Here is a 20,318-nt window from a genome sequence, read left to right on the forward strand (position 1 = left end):
AGATTTCAAAGCGATATTTTATTGGCTATCCACAACACATAACAGCCGATAGCGAATTAGTTCCGGATTTGAAATCCGAGCAAATCCGAACCGCACATCTCTAATCGAAAATTGTTCTTTTGCATTAATTTAGACATTGCATGTAGCATAGAGAAGCAAGGCTCGGGTGCTAAACCACCCACTGGCCCTTCTATAAGAATGGTTCTATCTGCAAGGTTTAAATTTAATTCAACTCCAAGAATTTACCGTGTCAGCTTTATGGGTTAAAAAAGGATATTGAGATTTTGATACATAGAGCTTAAAAATGGACATGAGCAGCAATGTGCAATGACTTTAACAGGTGAAGAAGCATCCATAGTTTTACAACCAGCTCCTTCCCTAATAAAATCCTATACAGAGGTATTCAAGAAAATGGCTGTCGGCAAATAGCAAGCACGGTTAAGAGGGCATCAAGAATAATGTTAAGCAATACAATTATTCAAAAAATAGTAACTAGCACCAAAGTGCGATCCCATAGTTACAAGATCTCCCAGCAACCTCGGCTAGATCATGTTGGCCAGTAATAAGGGGAAATGACTGATTTGATAATACTCATGTCATTGATTAAAAAAGAAGACTCCTCCCCTTTGATCTTTATTGCTCCTCTGCTGAAGTCCTTATAAGCAACGACCTTACCTTGAGATGATGGCAGAGATGTACTAAGCCTTGTAGAGGGAAATCCCTGAGGCAAAGCAGGAAAGTAGATAAGCTGCATAGAAAACCCAAATGTCCTCACGGTGGATGTCAGCCCTATTGGTTAGCGTGGGCCCTTCTGTACGTGTAACTTACCGTTGTTTGATCTCAACTTTCATCTGCGTCCCTCTTTTTTTTTTTTTTTTTTAAACATGTTTTTATTGAAACACCAAAAATCATAATGTTACAGAATGAATGTATGAATAGCAATTTCCTTACAAGTAACATAGACATACGAGAGAAAAGGTCTTTGAACAGTATTACAGGTCGAGTATCCCGTATCCGAGTATCCGTTATCCGAATTATTCCGAAATACGGACATTCCAGAAAGTAAAAAAAAATTTTTTTTTTGCTAAAAACTCACTGGGGACATTTGTAACAGTATCACTGGGGACATTATATGTAACTGGCACTATATATGTGCAAGACAATGATTGCTTGGCATTCAAATTCAGTGCTGAGATAGTACACACATTTTGTTTCACGTTTTGAAACCTTGTTTTTTGAACAATTAAAATATATTTGTGTGTATTTTATGTGGTAATAAAATATATTTGGGTGTATATTATGTGTTTATACAGCATACATGCAAGATACTTCAAAATACATCATTGAAATATTAAAATATTCCGAAATACGGAATAATCCGTTATCCAAAATTCTCCTGGTCCCGAGCATTTTGGATACGGGATACTCAACCTGTATTTCCTTTGTCAGGCACTGTCCTCCACGATTAAAGATCTCAGCAAAACATATCATGTGTCTCAGTCATTCTTTCCCCACCTCAGGTGTATTTAACCTGTCCATGAGCCCTTGGTGTCCCAGGGCTGTCAATCTAGTTGGTAAAAGCATCTCACTCTTAAGTATCTATGGTTATAGGGGGGTCCCCTGAGACAAGTCTCATCAAGTACCATTGGGTGTCTTTAAACGAATTGTGGAGTTTTGTTCTAATTTCAGGTGAGAGCACAGTTATATAGCTTTCCCAAGTATCGAATATTTTCTTAGTGTGACGTTCTTTATCTAAGAGACCCTCAATCCACTCCATGTTAAATACATGGAACAGTTTTGTCCTGAATAACTGCATGGAAGGGGGAACAGCGTCGATCCATGTCTGCAGAATGGCCTTGCGTGCGACCGCGCTGACAATTACCAATAGCCGCCTGCACCCTCTGGTTATTCTTTGGTCCTCAGGCAGTATACCAAAGATAGCCCATTGATCATTGAAAGGGACATAGTTCACCAGGTGGTCCTGTGCAAACTTCCTGACCTGCAGCCAAAACAGTTTAATTATGGGGCAATCCCAGAAATAATGGTATAAATTTGCCTCACTAGCCTGGCACCTCGGACATGCTGCCGAGGGGGCCATCCCAGCGAGGAATTGTCTGCGGGGGGAAAAATATGCCTTATGGAAAATGTTAAGAAACATTTCTTGGTATTGTATGGCGGGTAATAATTTCCTGGAGCGCCACAGTGCTCTGGTTAACACCGGGCATGTCAGGTCTGGCATCACCTGTGTCCATGCTTTCATCCCTGTGGTGATGGAGTCATGGTCTATAATTTGTCGGAGAAAATTATAGTGAATAGATATAGCCCGTCTTTCGGCCACCCCAGTTATCTGCGTCCCTCTTTATATTCTCTAAACAGTTATGTAGTGTTGACCTTGTAGTATACAACTATTGTATTGTGTCACCAATGCCAGGTCAGCAATTCTGTCAAATGACAGAATCATATGGCTACATACAAACGATAACAATTACAAAGATAAAACTTCATATTAAATAAAGGATTTAAGAGGTCACAGACAATCTAATACATTTTAAAGTCATCTATCGGTGGACATACTGTAGCCGGGACAGTAAACTTCCATATGAAGGTAATGTGGAGGATCCGGTCCAGGTTTTAAAACAGCAGCAGCAGGAAAACTGATGTGATTAGCAGCACCTGTGCTTTCCTGATATAAGTGTTTCCAGGGCAGGAGGTTGTTGTTCCTGATGGTGGAATAGCTGCCCAGGTGATAGGCCGGGGGTGTGGGTAATGGTAGGAACCACTGGAACATACTGAGGAGTTTGTACTATGCTGTGACACCTGTATGCTGCAATGCTGTCACCATCCTCACCTATGCTGTTTACCCGGTATGCCGTTTGCCGGCTACAAAATAAAGATGAAGACTACATCTTATCCAGTGTATGTGATTCTTTGTCACAATACCTTTAAATTGGTCCTCTTTGGCCTTAAGAAATGCAGGCTGGCATTTGCAGCACAACAAACTTTTGGGTACTTGTTTCCTAGCACGGCTACACCGATTTACATCGGGGTGGTCGTGTCGGAAAAATCGCGTGCGGTCGCATGCGATGCGATCGACGCGACCGACCCGATTTTTTAATTGAATCAAATGTGAATAGGGTCCCTGGGACCCGATTTTACATTGGATTCAATGTAAAATATTCCCTAGACCCCCAAATTGTACAACGTAAACCCCACCCCACGATAGACGCCAACCCAAAGCGTGGCGAGCGCAGCGAGCGCGCGAGGGGCGGCGCAGCGCGTCCTCCGACCTTTTCATTCCCCTACTATCCACGTCGGCGTGGAGTTGAGAATATATAGTGTGGCGAGCGCAGCGAGCCACCGAGCCCGAAGCGTGGCGAGCGCATGCGTATAACTTCACAGGTATATGCGTCCCCGCGCGGGGCTCGCTGCGCTCGCCACGCTTCGGGCTTGGTGGCTCGCCACACTATATATTCTCAACTCCACGCCGACATGGATAGTAGGGGAATGAAAAGGTCGGAGGACGCGCACCGCCGCCGCTCGCCACGCTTCGGGTTGGCGTCTATCGTGGGGTGACGACGGGGCCATATATAATGTGAAATGGGTCATATTGGCCCATTTCACATTTTTCACCTTTTTTCCAATGTGAGATGGACTTAATCAAGTCCATCTCATCTTGTGCCATTATAATGGCACAAGACTGACGCGATGCTCACGATTTCAATGTTAAAAAAATATTTTAACATTGAAGCCTATGGCAAAATCGGGGGCATCGCGTTGGGACCAATGTTAATGGTCCCGACCGACGCGATGCCCCCGATTTTTCCTTTGCCGGCAAAATGGACCTGATTTCAAAGGAAATCGGGTCCATCGTTGGGATCGTGTACCTTAACTTAAAGGTACACGATCCCAACGATTGTGGCCGTGCTAGGAAACAAGTACCAACTTTTGTTTAGTTTCCAAATACATTTAAACAAATAGGAGCATTCTATTCTAGTTGATCAATCATTCTAGAATATTCCCCCTCCGTATATGTGTGCTCAGCCACTGACTGTTAAAAAGTTTTCGTTTTGTCTTTTGTGTTTTTCTGGGTTCTCCTTGTCTGGGATTCTCATAAGTTAGTACAGGTCGAGTATCCCGTATCCGAGTATCCGTTATCCGAATTATTCCGAAATACGGACATTCCAGAAAGTGAAAAAAAATTTTTTTTTTGCTAAAAACTCACTGGGGACATTTGTAACAGCATCACTGGGGACATGATATGTAACTGGCACTATATATGTGCAAGACAATGATTGCTAGGCATTCAAATTCAGTGCTGAGATAGTACACACATTTTGTTAAACGTTTTGAAACTTTGTTTTTTGAACAATTAAAATATATTTGTGTGTATTTTATGTGGTAATAAAATATATTTGTGTGTATATTATGTGTTTATACAGCATACATGCAAGATACATCATTGAAATATTAAAATATTCCGAAATACGGAATAATCCGTTATCCAAAATTCTCCTGGTCCCGAGCATTTTGGATACGGGATACTCAACCTGTAGTAGTAGTCCCAATCTAGCAAAACCGATGTCCTATTCCCGTTTCAGCTGCACAAAGTTACCCCCCAAACAGCTCTAATATAACGGTTGATCAGTGTCATAATTATCATGTTCTAGATCTTAGTAAGACAAACAATCTCAATCAATTTACACTTTATTAAAGTACATTTTATGTCCATAATTACAACATCTAGCTGCAATAAAATATAGAAAAAACAAAAAAGGGAAAAACAAACAAGGAGTAATTTAAGAGAAGCAGGTGTCCGCCCCTGGAATACTGCAGGGGGCGCTGACGCACCGTGGCAATGAATTATGCAGCCCGCGCAGGACCCATGGGGGAGACACCGGGCTTATTATAGTGGTTACGGTTACTTTTCCAGCACAGAACAGCTGCACGTCAGTAGAATGAACATATAATAAATGAATTTTGTATATACATATTTAATAACAATAATAATAATATTGGTCCACAGAGTATTCATTGTAACAAACAGATTCTATACTTCTGTAAAACATTAGTGTACATTTAAAATAGCATTGTATGTTTTAGAGGGCTGGGGGGGAGGGGGGACGATGATTCTCATCCACATATGGATGTGTCTCATCGTGTAATGACACAGCTATCCCAAATATCAGTAATATAGAATACAAATTATGGCCACTGAACAGTAATAAGGTTTTGTTCATATGCCATCTTGTGCAACACAAGGAACATATACCACGTATTTGAAAGTCAATATACCACATATAAATACTCCTTATTACGGTATGTTCCAGACACAAGTTAATTATAATAGAATGACGTGTAAGCCTCTATAGAAGGACTATTAAGGATATCCTGAGAGGGAAATGGGGTGGGAGATTTAAAAGGGAGACCAATGAACTATTGAATGAGCAGCCTTTGGGTTATATCCAGACATTCAGAGGCTAGGTGTAGACGCGCCAGTGGCGTCGATATAGGACTAAAAGATCTACAGGGCAACCAACCTGCCAAATTTCTCACACCAGCTATGGAGAGAAAACACATGAAACGCGTTCATTCAACTTCATTCTTTCCTCAGGAACCACTATGACGTTTTCTGCGGGTTTAAAATGGATTCATAAGCGGCATGTAGGAGACCGGCTTATACAATTGTCACTTTTGAGGGCTATGACCTCGACTGCAACATAAAATCACCTAGAAGGGTCCACAAAGTTATACTGGTAAATGACCGTTCTTGTTTTTTTAGGCAATAATCAGGTCATGAGATGGTACATATTGAAAAAGAAAGAAAGCACAAATAGGACCATATATTTTTTTTTCTAACGTATTCCAGATGAAAAATTATTTTCGGATTCTAGAAAGAAAAGTTATCCCTTAAAATAGTTATTTTTGTCCGGTTTGCTCTCCACAATTCACTTTATACACTCTACGTTTATAACCATGTATTCCTTGAGTGTTAATCTCACAGTCACCTCGCTCGCCCCCCATCTTCCCACCTTGTGGCTGACCAATTGTTAAGTTGCATCAGGATACACACAATCCAGAGGAGGTCTGATGGTATTTCAGAAACCATTCTTCATTTATGGGGTCTAAAACACTATCATCTAGCAAATAAAGGGGGTGAACATTGGCACTAGTGAGATGAAGGCATATCTGAACCCTAACACCCCCACAGTAAGCGTAACTCACTAATAAAAGGCACAAATTAGCAGATAATGAGTACATAAATTAATGGAGCGTTTAAATAAGAATGAGCCTCCCACAACCAGTCTGGTGGCAGCACTAGACACGCGGCTATCAGTCTAGATTACTGAAAACAATTAGGCACTGGGTAAAGGTTGGGGGCAAATTCCATGTATAGTGAATTTCACCTCATTGGTTGTGATTGGCTGGTAACCTATTCCACACCACACAGTGCTCAGCAGAACAATACTGCATTACAGAGCTGGCCACAGTGTAAGCAACCGGGATAGAATGCTGGCTTGAATAGAAGTAGGAGTATATTACGTAACAATGTATAGGAAGAACCCTTCACCACCACTGGATCTGCTCCGGAGGACAATGATGTAAAAGAAATGCAATGTCAACATTGGCGACCAAGCAGCCCATGAAGTGGAGAAGTGTATCTGAGGCACTACCATCATTCCTGGGTTATTTATGTCCTCTAAAGGCACAACCACCACTATATGTAACACTGCACAACTGCCGGAAAAGTTATTCCATCAGCATGGTGTTGGCTGTACTACAGTGTGCTGAAATACCAAGTATGACTCCTCCGTCATGTCCAAAACACAAACAGCTAATGTTACCTGTCCACCGCCAGAGACGCCTCTAGCGGAGCAAGTGTCCACGAGATGTGTAAATACTTCATAGGTAGAGGGCTGCCAACTATTTAAATATTTCTAAAGAATTACACAGTTATTTAATATAGACCAGAGGATTCCAGATGGGGTCACTCTTGTGAGATCTCTGACTTGCTGAGCGCTATGGCCAGGTCCAGATCCTCCTGTTCTTGCTGCTTTAGTCTCTGGAGTCTCTCCTGCTCCTCGCGCTCGCTTTCCCTCTTCGCCCATTCGATCAGATCGTCCTCAGACTGGTACTGCAGATTTCAAGAAAGACATTGACTGGTTGAGCAAGGCTTAACAGACAAACCGGAAAAGGATTAAGGTATCGCCCCCAGAGCAGACAAAGCTGACATAAGCAACATGTGGGGTACATGATTTTGTTTCAGACATGTCAGTGATGTAACTTCAATTTGAGCGCCCCCCCCCCCCCGCCACTTCAATTTGAGCGGCCACCCTCCACTCACCGTTGTAACTATCTTCGGCCACCTGGTCCGTTCCCAGCAGAACCTCCTGTCTGCAGTCCCGGCGCTCCTCCTGATAGAATGTCACTTGCAAATTGGCCTCCACCTTACAGAAGAACGTTATTTAGGAAGAGGAGGTTGCCGCCTCCTCTAGCATCCTTAATAACCATCTGCTGTGAGGAGGGTGGCCATTTTGCAAGTGACTTTCTATCAGGAGGAGCACCGGGACTGCAGACAGGAGGCTCTGCTGGTCCCAGCAAGGAACGGACCGGGCGGCCAAAGATAGTTACAGCGGTGAGTGGAGGGAGCGTTAAAATTGTAGTGGCGGCCGGCATGGCAGCACCAGATGCGGCGGCGGCCGTAACAATACCTTCTGCAGCTTCTGTGGAGCTATAGTTACGCCAGTGAGACATGTGCATGAAGTAACAAGTTACGAGGGATATTTGCATGAACTAGAGATAACAAATACTTTGCAACTAGGAGTCAGACAAACACAATTTAACAGGGTCAGTGAAACAATGGAGGCCGTTATTATTTGTAGTAGAGATAATATCAAGGAGAATCATCCTATCACTAAGGCACAAGGTCTTTTATGTCCCTACTTCCTGGTTAATAGACGGCATTTTCAAGAAGATTGATCCAGGACACAAATCTCCGCCTAGGCTGTGTATTCATAGGGGCCTTTTAAAGACATCTAGAAAAAAAAAATACTACTCTTTTTCAAGTTGTACACACAGGAGTGTAGTATAGCTTACGGACAATGTCTAGGCTGACAGCAAAAGGTCAAAACTTACAAAATGTCGACACAAGGCAAAAGGTCGACCAGGAAAAAGGGGATTTTGGTCCTACCTGTAAAATCCTTTTTTCTGAATCCATGGTGGACACTGGGACAGTGGGGTGTGGGTGGAGCTTCAGCTACAGGCACCAAGTAGAATAGAGTTCTTCAAGTGCAGCCCAGGCTCCTCCTCCTCCACGCCCCTACAGGCTTCAGTTTGTTCAACAGCTTACCCGCAAGGTACAGGAAAAGGAAGAGAAATAGGAAAGAAACCAGCAACCCAAAGGAAGAATAAGTTTCAGGAAGGTGTAAGCCGACCCCCATTACTGTAGATCAGTGTGCGAGGGCGGGCGCCCAGTGTCCACCATGGATTCAGAAAAAAGGATTTTACAGGTAGGACCAAAATCCCCTTTTTTCATTCATGCCAATGGTGGTCACTGGGACAGTGGGACGTCCCAAAGCTGTCCCTTTTACGGGAGGGAACGCACCTGAGCTGCACTGATGACGCGTTGCCCAAAAACAGAATCTGCCCTGGCGAACGTGTCAAAATGGTAAAATTTTAAAAAGGTGTGTGGAGAGGACCAAGTGGCCGCGCGACACAACTGTTCTGCTGAGGCTCCCTGATGAGCCGCCCAAGAGGCTGCTACCGAACGCGTGGAGTGGGCTCTGACAGAGGATGGAACTGGCTTATTAGAAGATACATAAGCCTGTTTTATTGTTAGCCGCAACCATCGAGCCAATGTCTGCTTCGTTGCCGGCCAACCTCTCTTGTTTGCATCATAGAGCACGAACAGGGCCTCTGTCTTGCTCAAGGATTGAGTCCTATTAACGTAAACTTTTAAAGCTCTTGAAACATCCAAAGAGCGTAACTCTGGGGAGTCCTCCAACTGGGAGAAGGCAGGGACAACAATATCCTGGTTTATGTGAAAACTGGAAATAACTTTGGGCAGGAACTCCTTTTTAGTTCTTAAGACTGCCCTGTCCGGGTGGAACACCAGATACGGAGATGCACTGGATAATGCTGACAGGTCGGAAACTCTTCTGGCTGAAGAAATAGCCAGTAGGAACACCGTTTTCCATGTTAGCCACCTGAGCTCTGCAGATTCTAGGGGCTCAAACGGTGGTTTTTGCAGTGCTGAGAGTACCACTGTGAGGTCCCAAGGCTGGATTGGGGGCACAAAGGGAGGTTGTATGTGAAGGACGCCTTGTAAAAAGGTCTGTATAGCCATCCTCTTCGCTAATTTCCGCTGAAACAAAATAGAGAGAGCGGAAACTTGGACCTTTAAGGAGGACAACCTAAGGCCCAAATCCAGGCCCGCCTGCAAGAAGGCCAGGATCCTGGAAAGACGAAACTCCCTAGGCGGAAAGTTTTTCTTTGCACACCAGGCGAAAAAGGCATTCCAGATTCTATAGTAGATCCGGGAAGAAGCTGGTTTCCTTGCTGCTATCATGGTTTTTATGACCGGTAAAGAAAAACCTTTCTCTCTTAAAACTTCCGTCTCAAGAGCCACGCCGTCAAAGCTAGCCTGCCTAGATTCGGATGAAGGCATGGTCCTTGTACTAGCAAGTCCGGACGAGCTGGCAGCCTTCAAGGTGGCTGCAGAGACATCTCCCGAAGGTCCGAGTACCAGGCTCTGCGGGGCCAGTCTGGGGCTAGAAGGATTGCTGTGGTTCCTTCTTGTTTGAGGCGCCTGAGGACTCTTGGAAGCAGTGCTACTGGGGGAAAGATGTAGACCAGGGAGAATGGCCATGGAGCCGACAGGGCGTCCACCAGATATGCCTGCGGGTCCCTTGAGCGAGCCCCGTAGCGGGGTAACTTTTTGTTGACGCTTGAGGCCATTAGGTCTATTTGCGGGAGACCCCATTTGTTGACTAGTTCCTGGAACACGTCCTCGTGGAGCCCCCATTCGCCTGACTGTACCTCCTGGCGGCTCAGAAAGTCGGCCTCCCAGTTCTGAACCCCTGGGATGTGTACCGCTGACAGAGCTAACAGGTGATGTTCTGCCCACTGCAGAATGGATGTTACCTCCCTCATGGCAGCTAGGCTCCTGGTCCCCCCCTGGTGGTTGACGTATGCCACCGCAGTGGCATTGTCCGATTGTATTTTCACCGGTTTGGAGTGAATCAGAGGGCCTGCCGACTTGAGGGCTAGCAGGATGGCTCTTAGCTCCAGTATGTTTATTGGGAGCAGCGCCTCCTCCCTTGACCAACGGCCTTGGAAGGAGTGTTCTGCCAGAACAGCTCCCCACCCTCGGAGGCTGGCGTCCGTCGTTAACATCACCCACTGAGGAATGATAAACTGGCGCCCTTTTTGAAGGTTTAGAGGACTGAGCCACCATGTGAGCGATAGACGTGTCTGCCTGGACAGGACAAAGGTCTGTGACTTTAGGCCTGGTTGGGAACGGTTCCAGTGACGCAGCATTTCCCTTTGCAGTGGCCTGGAATGGAACTGCGCAAATTCCGCCATGTCGTAACAAGAGACCATCTTGCCTAGGACTTTCATGCACAAGTGCACCGAGACTCTGTGCTGCTTCAGGAAGAGCTTGATGAGGTCTCTGAGAAGTATCCACTTGTCCTCCGGCAGGTAAACCCTGAGGGTTTTGGAGTCTATCACAGCTCCGAGATGCACCATCCGCTGTGACGGGGTTGTTGAGGACTTTTTCCAATTTATGAGCCAGCCGTGTGTCTGCAGGAGGGAAATCGTTAGCTCCAGATGCCCCTGGAGTGTCTGTGCGGATTGAGCCAGTATCAAAAGGTCGTCCAGATATGGTAGTAGACGAACGCCCTGGGCCCTCAGGGCCGCTGCCATGGTAGCCATAATCTTTGTAAAGATTCGTGGCGCGGTTGACAGCCCGAAGGGGAGGGCTATAAACTGGTAGTGGTTGCTCCTGACCGCAAACCTGAGGTAGCACTGGCTGTCCGTCCGAATTGGCACATGGAGGTAGGCATCCTGGATGTCCAGGGATGCCATGAAGTCCCCCGGCTCCAGAGCTTGCAGGATAGACCTGAGGGACTCCATCCTGAACTTGGGAATGCAGAGGTGTTTGTTCAGGCCTTTCAAGTTGAGGATGGGCCGGAATGACCCGTCCGGCTTTGTCACCAGGAACAGGCTTGAGTAGAAACCTGCTCCTCGCTGAGAAAGCGGGACAGGCACTATGACCCCTGCTGCCAGCAGGGAGTGAATGGAGCTGGTCAGAGCAGCCGCTCTGTCCTTCTCCCTGGGTATGCTTGTTGTGAAAAACCGAGATGGCGGACGTCCCTGAAAGGAGAGGGAGTAACCCTGGGTCACTATGGTGTTTACCCACCTGTCGGTGGTAGTGGCCTGCCAAACCCCGGCAAATGACAACAGGCGACCGCCCACCTGATGTGGTTGGTGGGCCGCCTGATCCTCATGCTGAGGGCTTGTCGGCCTGTTTTGGGGCCTGACGGCGACCCGCCCAGGACTGTTTGGTCTTGGGAGCGGATGGACGCCTTGTGGCGGGCTGTGCCCTTGATGAAGGCTGACCCCTGGGTCTCCCCTGTGGACGGAAGGTCCGAAAGGACTGAGATCTAGGCCTAGCTGGTGCCGAAGGCAGAAAAGCTGTCTTGGACGTTGCAATGGTGGCTACAATCTTGTCCAGCTCAGAGCCGAACAGTACCTCCCCTGAAAATGGAAGGGCCTCTAATGCCTTTTTGGAATCAGAATCTGCGTTCCAAGTGCGCAGCCACAGTGCACGTCGGGCAGCAATTGAAGAGGCAGAAATTTTTGAGGAGAGTGCCGCTGCATCTATCGCTGCCTCTTCCAGGTATGTGGCCCCTTCCCTAATGAGGTCCACCGTTGATAACAATTCAGAGCGACGTGTACCTGAGGATATCTGCTCCTGTAGGGAGTCAGCCCAAGCTGCAATCGCCTTTGCCACCCAGGCTGAAGCCATAGCCGGTCTTGCTGACACGCCAGCATTGGAAAACACAGACTTTAGGCAGTGCTCAATCTTCCTATCAGTAGGATCCTTAAGAGAGGCCACTGTAGGGATGGGAAGGGTAGTAGCCTTAACTAGGCGGGCCACGTGAGCATCAACCTGTGGAGGCTCCTCCCATTTCTTACGGTCCGCTGGCGCGAACGGAAAGAAGGAAATCAGGCGTTTGGACACTAAAAACTTTTTGTTAGGGTGTTGCCACGCTTCAGATAAAACCTCATTTAAGTCTGAATTTGAGGGAAAAAGAGCCAACTCCTTCTTTTTCTTTTTAAAAAGAAGTGTGTCAGGTGTTGTGGCCTGGGTGTCCTGAATATTGAGAGACATCCTAACAGCCTTAACTAAGGAGTCTACTCTGGACTGGGTCATCCTTTCCTCCTTGTCAGGTTCATCTATGTCGACATCATCTATGTCAGGATCATCGTCTGTGTCGACCCCCACCTGGTCGTCCAGGTCATCCCCAGCATCTGATTGATTAGAAGCTAAAGGGGCCTGTGCTTTGCGTTTAGGTGGAGCCCTCAATGCAGACTGCAGAGAAGCAGACACTTGGACTAAATCCTGAACAGAGGAGGATAAACCCTGTACCCAGGATGGCTCTGATGCAGCAACAGCAGGCTGAGCTGGCAATGGCTGCGCAGCAGACTCTCTGTTTGCAGCTAACTGAGTTGCTAACTCCTTCATGGCTGCTGAGAGAGTGGAAGCCCAACTGGGTTCCCCATGTGTTGGGACTGAGGGGCCCCCCAGGGAGTCCTGTGCAGAACAGCGTTCACACAAACCAGCTTGCTCCTGTATGGAGGAATAATTCTCCTTACAGTTAGCGCATGTATAAGCATGCAGTTTAGGTGTATCCCTAGCTGGCTTTGCTTTGGGGTTTTTCTGTGACATGTTAACACAGACAGGCCCTGTGTGCACTGAGTAACAATAATACAGTGGACAGTAACACCCTCTGAAACTATAAAGGTATACAGATGGATGACAGTAGAAAAGACACTATACTCTCTGACTCTCAGCTAAATACTGAGGTACAGAGGGCTGCTGAAAAACCTGTTCCTGTAGCGTGTAGAGGAGCAGGGATTCTGGTGCACTTCTCCCACCGTGTAGTCCCGCGTAATGGCGTCTTCAGTACGCTGCTGGGGCGTGGGGAAGCTAAGCTCAGGCGGGAAACCAGCGTTATGCCGCTCTGAGCGTGGAGGCGGGGAGCTGTGGATCAAGGTCCCGCCTCCCCTGGAACCATCAGTGCCCTGCGCCATTAACAAAAATGGCGCTCCACAGTACGGCTCCCTGATGGTCTAGTGGCCGCGCAGAAAGGACTGGGTGCCACTGCCAGGGTCACCCGGGCTGCACCCCGCCCGGTGACTCGACCGCTAGCGGTGCGCACTTAAAAGGTGTGCGCGTCACCTCACATGGAGGGCCCGCTTACCTGTGGTGGAGCGCGGTGTCCTCCGTGTCATGAGGAGAGCGGCGGGTCTGGCTATGGAAGTCAGCGCGCCGCTGCCAGCCACAGGGGAGCAGCGTAACGCTGTCTCCGTGTAAAAAAAAAAAAAAAAAAAAAGATATCAGACAGGGCACGGAGCCCTGTCCCATGGTACCTGTGCCTTGAGGCACCAAGAAACAACTGGAGCCTGTAGGGGCGTGGAGGAGGAGGAGCCTGGGCTGCACTTGAAGAACTCTATTCTACTTGGTGCCTGTAGCTGAAGCTCCACCCACACCCCACTGTCCCAGTGACCACCATTGGCATGAATGAAAAAGGTTGTTTTTCACGTTTTTTTAACCTGGATGGCTGGAATGAAAACCTGCCTGGAAGGGACAAATGACAATCGACCATTTGTTCACACACACTGGTAAATGGACAAGAATGGTCATTCCGACAAATTGGTTAAATCAGACTAATTGATTAATGAGCTACACTATTTGGGAGCAAATGTTGATTGTCAGACCATTTGTCCAATCTGGCTGGTTGGAGTGAAAATCTGGTAAAGGATGGGAGCAAATGGAAAATTACTATTTGCAGCCAAACATTGGAAAACTGTCCAAAGTGGTAGCGAATATATCCATCAGATATAATCAATTTGCCTGAACACCATTCTAGTCCATTTCCAGTGTTTGTAAACAAATGGTTGATTGTCATTTGTCCCTACACTGCCAGACTCATTCCAACAAGCTAGACTGGTCTGACAAATGATTGCACCAGGGTCCACACTATACAATAATCCATTGCTAAATTGACTGAACTCCACCGGTCTACAACATTATTATTGAAATGGCTTGAAAAGTAAATAAATGCACCTGTGAGAAATTCCACAGCTAGTTATTGCATTTTTAAAGAGGAGCTTCATCATGAAGACCAAGTAACACAGCGGTTAATTTGTGTAGAGAAAGGCAATCCGCTAAATGTCCTCTCAGGGGACACTGCACATATCTGCACTTTAAAGGGACTGAGAGAAAAAGAAAAAACTCACATCTCATCTGAAAATGAACCACACACCAAGCGGAGAAAGTGTAATGAGATGGAGGCCAAACCTTTATAGTCAACACTAGGCTCTATATTTCGTGCAAACCCATCACAGTAGAGGCCAGCTAGATGAACACGATCACATTATATTCTCCAATATGTGCCAAAACTTGTGGCGCAGTCAAAACCTTGCACATAAATACTGTTTTGAGTCCGTTGAATGATTTGAAAAATGTTCCTTAACAAAGGGGGAACCCAATGCGTTTCTGTGCCCATATTAACAAAGGGGGAACCCAATGCGTTTCTGTGCCCTTTTGCGGGGTTGGGAGGATCTTTACGGAGAGGGAAGATGCAATGTGTACACTGTGTTTGCAGGACACTTTAGGACCATCCCCGTGAAAAGTTTATTTTTTGGTTATGTGACTAGGATCAGATGTATCAAGCTTCAAAACTGATAAAAAATAGAGTGAAAAACAACCAATGAGCTCCTACCAGTCATTTTTCAAACCCAGCATATAACACGGCAGTTAGGAGCTGATTGCCTGGTTTTTGATCGCTCTCCGTTTTATCACTTTTTGAAGCTTGATACATCTGACCTTAAGGGACTGAGGGGTAGATTTATCATTGCCGGTTTTTCGATCCTCATCAGCCCCATTCCGCTTCACCACTTTAACGTGGTGGAGATGCCCCGCACATCTCCTGAATGTACTAACTTTAAACTATTGGTTATGGGAGTCCGTTATCCCCACCTGACGGGGATACGCGTCCTCCCATAACGGCTGTGCGCTGTGTCGCCAGCCTTCTAACAATCTGCTAGGCTTGCTGGTCTCCAGCGCCTTCAAATTAAAACTGCGCACACACGGATAATATTCGCCGGGGATGCTGTATACCCGGCGCATGCGCCGTTTTATTTGAAGGCGCCGGAGACCAGTAAGTGGCACTGAACATTAGAAGCAGGAAACCCGCAGCTCCAGAAAAAGATGGCGATCCGGGACAAGGCTGCATAAAGAATGAAGCCCCACATCGCTGGTAAGGCGCAGGTGCTCTATTTACAATATCGTTGTTGCGCTATGCATCCTGTCCCGCACCGCCGCACATTAAAACACCCGCATCGCGGGTGTCATAGATCAGGGGAAGCGATATCCCCTGCCATAACGCACTGGGATAGCGCTTATTTCCCTGATCGACAGATGATAAATCTACCCCTGATTGCTGGGAACAATTATGTCTATGATGTAAGAAGAGAACATCTGTAAAAGGTCAAAGTGGGTGAAGACAGTGAGTGCACTGTGATTGTGTGGTCGGTCCCTGAGAACATTTTATTTACCAGAAAATATAATTACTGCAATGAGAACTGTGCACGAAGTAAAATGCGAAATAACCTACCAGTAAAACACTATCAGTGGTAACATCACCATTCAGAGTTAATTAATTTATGTCACTCAATCAATGGGGCAGAATCAATTACCCGCTTCATTCACTGCATGGGTAAAGCTCTGGGTTTAAATGCCTGGAGCAATTCAATTAAATGCAAATACATTATGTGCTGGAACCTATGGGTTTTCCCATGCGCTACGTGCAAGAGGCTGCATACACCGCAGATTTCCCGTACAGCTCAAGAGAGGCTTTACAGTCAGGAGGATGTAAGGGGGCAATGGTGGCAAAAATGCAGGCGCGTTGCAACCCTTTTGAAGGAGGGTTACTGTTTGTGACTGTGATCCTACGTCTTACTGCAGCCATGGTTGCATCTTTGTCACAAGCGATGTATCAAAAATGCAGCAGCTGCATACAAACTTGCAGCTGAACATGCATGGATAATTGGGGAGGGAGTGTTGGACAGACAGGCTCTATGGAAAGTTCCACCAGCTCCATACACCAAATCGTCAACATTGAGGGGACTAGGGAAGAAAAGACAACACATTTTAACAGGCACCTGGAGGGCGTCAGTTTGCCTCTCACCCCCAGCGAACTGTGTAAAAACTTGCTGGAGCGGTCAGGGGTGTCCGTGCGGCAGGGGTGTCCGTGCGGCAGGGGTACCTGCGGCGCCGTCATGTGTTTAAAGCTGGCTGCGGCCGGCGGGGTCCCTACAGAGAATAGAAAATAACTAGCGCTATGCGCGCGGCGGCGCAGGAAGCGCTAGTTATTTTCTATTCACTGCAGGGACCCTGCCGGCCGGACACCCCTGACCGCTCCTGGGGTCACAAGTTTTTTCCACCGGTACCACCCCCCCCGGCACCGCGGCGCCCCCACCCCGACTTGCCTGGGGCGCTCCGGTGCCTTGCACCGGCCCTGTATTTTAATGTTGTAGAACCCACCTCCCACATACCTGCTTACAGGTATATATACAGTACTGTATATATTTTCATGTGTTTAGAGCAAACTAGTTAAAAGCCTGTCACATTGATGGCCAAGGGGCGCATTTATCAATATACTGCGATGCCGGCGCGATGACCTCGCCGGACATCGCATTGCGGTGTTGAGTTATACCGAAAGAAGACCGTCCCTGCGAAGCCCTGACCCCGAAGCCGGGGGGGCTGCGCATGTGCGGTAATACGCTGACCCCCGCTGACCCCTCTGACCGCGATCCCGCAGCCATAGGCTACAATGGGCTATCGCCATCCCAGAATGACGATAGCCCAGGGATGCAAAGCCGGGCTGCCCGATGTTGATACATCGGGCAGCTTCGCATCCTCCATAGAAACCTATGGGGGATGCGGCGGTGCAGGGGGGGGAATCGCAGCAGGGATCGGAGATTTCTGCTGCGGTCCCCCTTTGATACATTTAGGGGATACTTAATATTTGCAGCTAAACCCCGAAAACTGGTGTTTTCGGGGATTTATCCACAAATATGGTTTGATAAATGGGCCCCTTAGTCCCTTGTCTGCTCCTACCTCCAATCTCTCTTCACAGCTCCCTCTCTCCATATCCAGCAAGTCTGAAAGATCATTTTGCTTTCACTTTCTGTTACGGAGTAATTTAGTGCATAGAGTGGCCTCTAGTAGTCCCTGGTGGTACTTCATCTCAGAGGTGAGGAGAAGTTAGCCTTTTATATATCTAGATTAATCCATTTTATATGAAACTGTTGCAACATTTGCAAGAATAACTTGCTGATACTAACGGAGCAGCTTATGGAGAATAAAAAGCAATCTAAGCAATAGATGTACCTTATAATGGCAGAAATGAATGTGTCACGTCGTCCTGCTATAGTTTCAGTGTTCCTATCACTCCATACATAAAATTTGCAGCAGGCTGTCATCTTGGTTGTACAAAGGTGGTCTGCTAGTTACTGGTTAATGCTGCTGTCTGAGTACTGACTGCTGCCTGGCTAAGCTTGTACTTACAGTGTTAATGCTGCCATGGCTTCCTGCATCGTCTTTCCCTTTGCTGGCAGCGAAGGGGTCTGATTCCACTTCTTTGGGGAAGCTGAGGTTGAACTGCTGGAAAGGGTCTTCGTGCTTGAACAGGTCCTCTGGCTTAGAGGATGGCCTCTGGCCTAAATAGCAATGAAATAAGAAAGCAAATTCCGATCATGGATTTTCTGAGATCCAAGAATCACAAACCAAAACACGCAATCTGTTTCTTGGGGAATGCTACCGTAAAGTGTTGTATTATGTCCTACTTGATAACTTCTCTTCTTGTGTTTGTCATCCTCATACATCCGGAGATACTTTGGAGCCACTAACCTTCCTTTCGCTCCTCTGGTCCAGAAGGCACTTGGATCCATTACCATTACTACCTCTCCTCTGGTCTAGAAGACCATTGGAGCCACAAACCTTACTATCACTCTTCTAGTCCAGAAGGAACTGCAAACCACTAACATTACTATCACTCCTCTGTTCCAGAACAAACGTGAAACCACTAACTTTACTATCACTCCTCTGGTCCAGAAGGCGATAGGAGCCATTACCCTTACTACCGCTCTTCTGGTCCAGAAGGTCCTTGGAGCCACTACCCTTACTTCTGCTCCTCTGGTCCAGAAAGAACTACAAACCACTAACTTTACTATCACTCCTCTGCTCCAGAAGGCACTTGAAACCACTAACTTTAATATCACTCCTCTGGTCCAGAAGGCGATGGGAGCCATTACCCTTACTAACGCTCTTCTGGTCCAGAAGGCCCTTGGAGCCACTACCATAACTACCACTGCTCTGGTTCAAAAGGCATTTGGAGCCCCTGCTCCAGTCACTGCACTTTATAGTCCATAATATGCAGTGTCCCCAATGGACGTTAGCAATATAAGGCAGTACGAAAATTAACTGTACATCCTGCCACTGAAGAACACAGTTCAAATAAAAGAGATAGAGAGAGAGAAGGCAATCACTAAATAAAAAGTATATTTACAGATAAGGTGATGGTGTCAGATCCATCACACAGATGTGTCTACTCTACATACATCTAAGCAGCGTGCTCAATAAGTCACGTGTGCTCCGTGTCCCTTGATAGTGATGAGGGTCTCTGCATGCAGCTTTTTATTAGAAAACAAGTAACATTTCATATACATAAACAGCCACAGTCGCACACAGAATATAACCATACCGAATATCATTTTAATCAGCAAAAGCTGCTTGTGCGTGTCTATAGCTTTGCAAATAGGAAGCCTTGTAACGGAAAAAAACGGAAAAAAAACGTTCATCATTCCCAAGTCGCATGCGCAAGACTAGATGTACTGTATGTGAGCATACCTGTACATTGGTTATAAAAAGTATTCTCCTACATTTTATTTTATTTAATCATGGAACCAAAATGGACTTACTGTTGAATTATCACCATTTATGCACAGGTACTACTCTGCAATATTAAGACGTAGCTCAAAAAAGTTTTATACATCTAAAACAAAATTAAAAAAAACAAACTGTTGTAACCGGTGGTCCTAGATATATTCCGCTTGGCCTGTATGGGTGAATACTTATGTGCTAAATACAAATTTTTAAAATTTTTGTGTTGAGTCCAAGGAATCAAAGCATCACAGGACGCATAAATATTAAATGCCATTGTGCATGCACCCTACAAGGGAGCGGATACAGATATGTCATTATGTGCCACACACCTGGTGGGGGAGGGCAGGGCCGGGTGGGAGTCCCGATTTTTGGAGGCAGTGCAGGTGGGGCCTCTGTCTGTGAGGGTTCGGTGTCAAGTGTGCCCCTCCCGCTTAGTGTCTCTCTCTCTCGAAGGGGCAGCGTTCCATCAAACGAGTCCGTACTGCTGTTCTGAAAATAGATATATGGCACAGGAACACAGGATTACACCACGGTCTACTCGTCTCGCTACGGTACAGTTAGAGCATCAACACATCCGCTCAACGCAGAACATACACACGGTAAGGATGGCGAGGAAGAACCCGGAAAACAAATCACTGAAGGGTGGATGCTGGAGATCTAACACACATTAATAGAAGTGAATGGATAATCAGTTGAGCGGCCTGAACAGTATAGGTCACATGTTAAAGTGCCTAGCGCAGAAAGAAATAGCAGCGTGTATACTTATGTTCCATAGGCAGCATAAACAGTGCATCAGCAGCATAAAAGCCAGCCTTTAGCAGCAGCCTAATCTAAATGGCCTTTAAAGCACAGTATTAAAAGCCCATTAGGAGCCTAATGTCAGAATATCAGCTGTTTCCGAGCTCCCGGCACCTTTCTAACAGAGCACAGAGATGATCACGCCTGCTGAAGTGATAACCGCACTGCAATAACCTGAACGCACCTCTCCCGACTCAGCGCGTCAGTAACAAAACACTGTATATCACCCACAGTAATATGTTTGCTCAGGAGTCCATTTAAATATCTAAGAAAAATAATAACC

At 46.5% G+C, this 20,318-nt stretch overlaps 1 protein-coding gene across 2 annotated transcripts in view; it reads right to left on the reverse strand.

The window, feature by feature from the left end:
* Positions 1-4,686: 4,686 nt before the first annotated feature.
* The window catches only part of EPS15 (epidermal growth factor receptor pathway substrate 15), a 99,766-nt gene continuing 84,134 nt past the window's right edge, over positions 4,687-20,318 (reverse strand). For both annotated transcript variants that reach the window (XM_083157385.1, XM_083157384.1), the window contains exons 23-25: positions 19,567-19,726; positions 17,861-18,012; positions 4,687-7,132 (exon numbers count right to left, since the gene is read on the reverse strand). In XM_083157385.1, coding sequence (XP_083013511.1) covers positions 6,986-7,132; positions 17,861-18,012; positions 19,567-19,726 — 459 coding nt within the window. In that variant the 3' untranslated portion in view covers positions 4,687-6,985. The remainder of the gene's footprint in view (positions 7,133-17,860; positions 18,013-19,566; positions 19,727-20,318) is intronic.

The sequence above is a fragment of the Crinia signifera genome, chromosome 8, assembly GCF_055691185.1.
Source record: "Crinia signifera chromosome 8, ASM5569118v1, whole genome shotgun sequence".
Taxonomy (NCBI): Eukaryota; Metazoa; Chordata; class Amphibia; order Anura; family Myobatrachidae; genus Crinia; species Crinia signifera.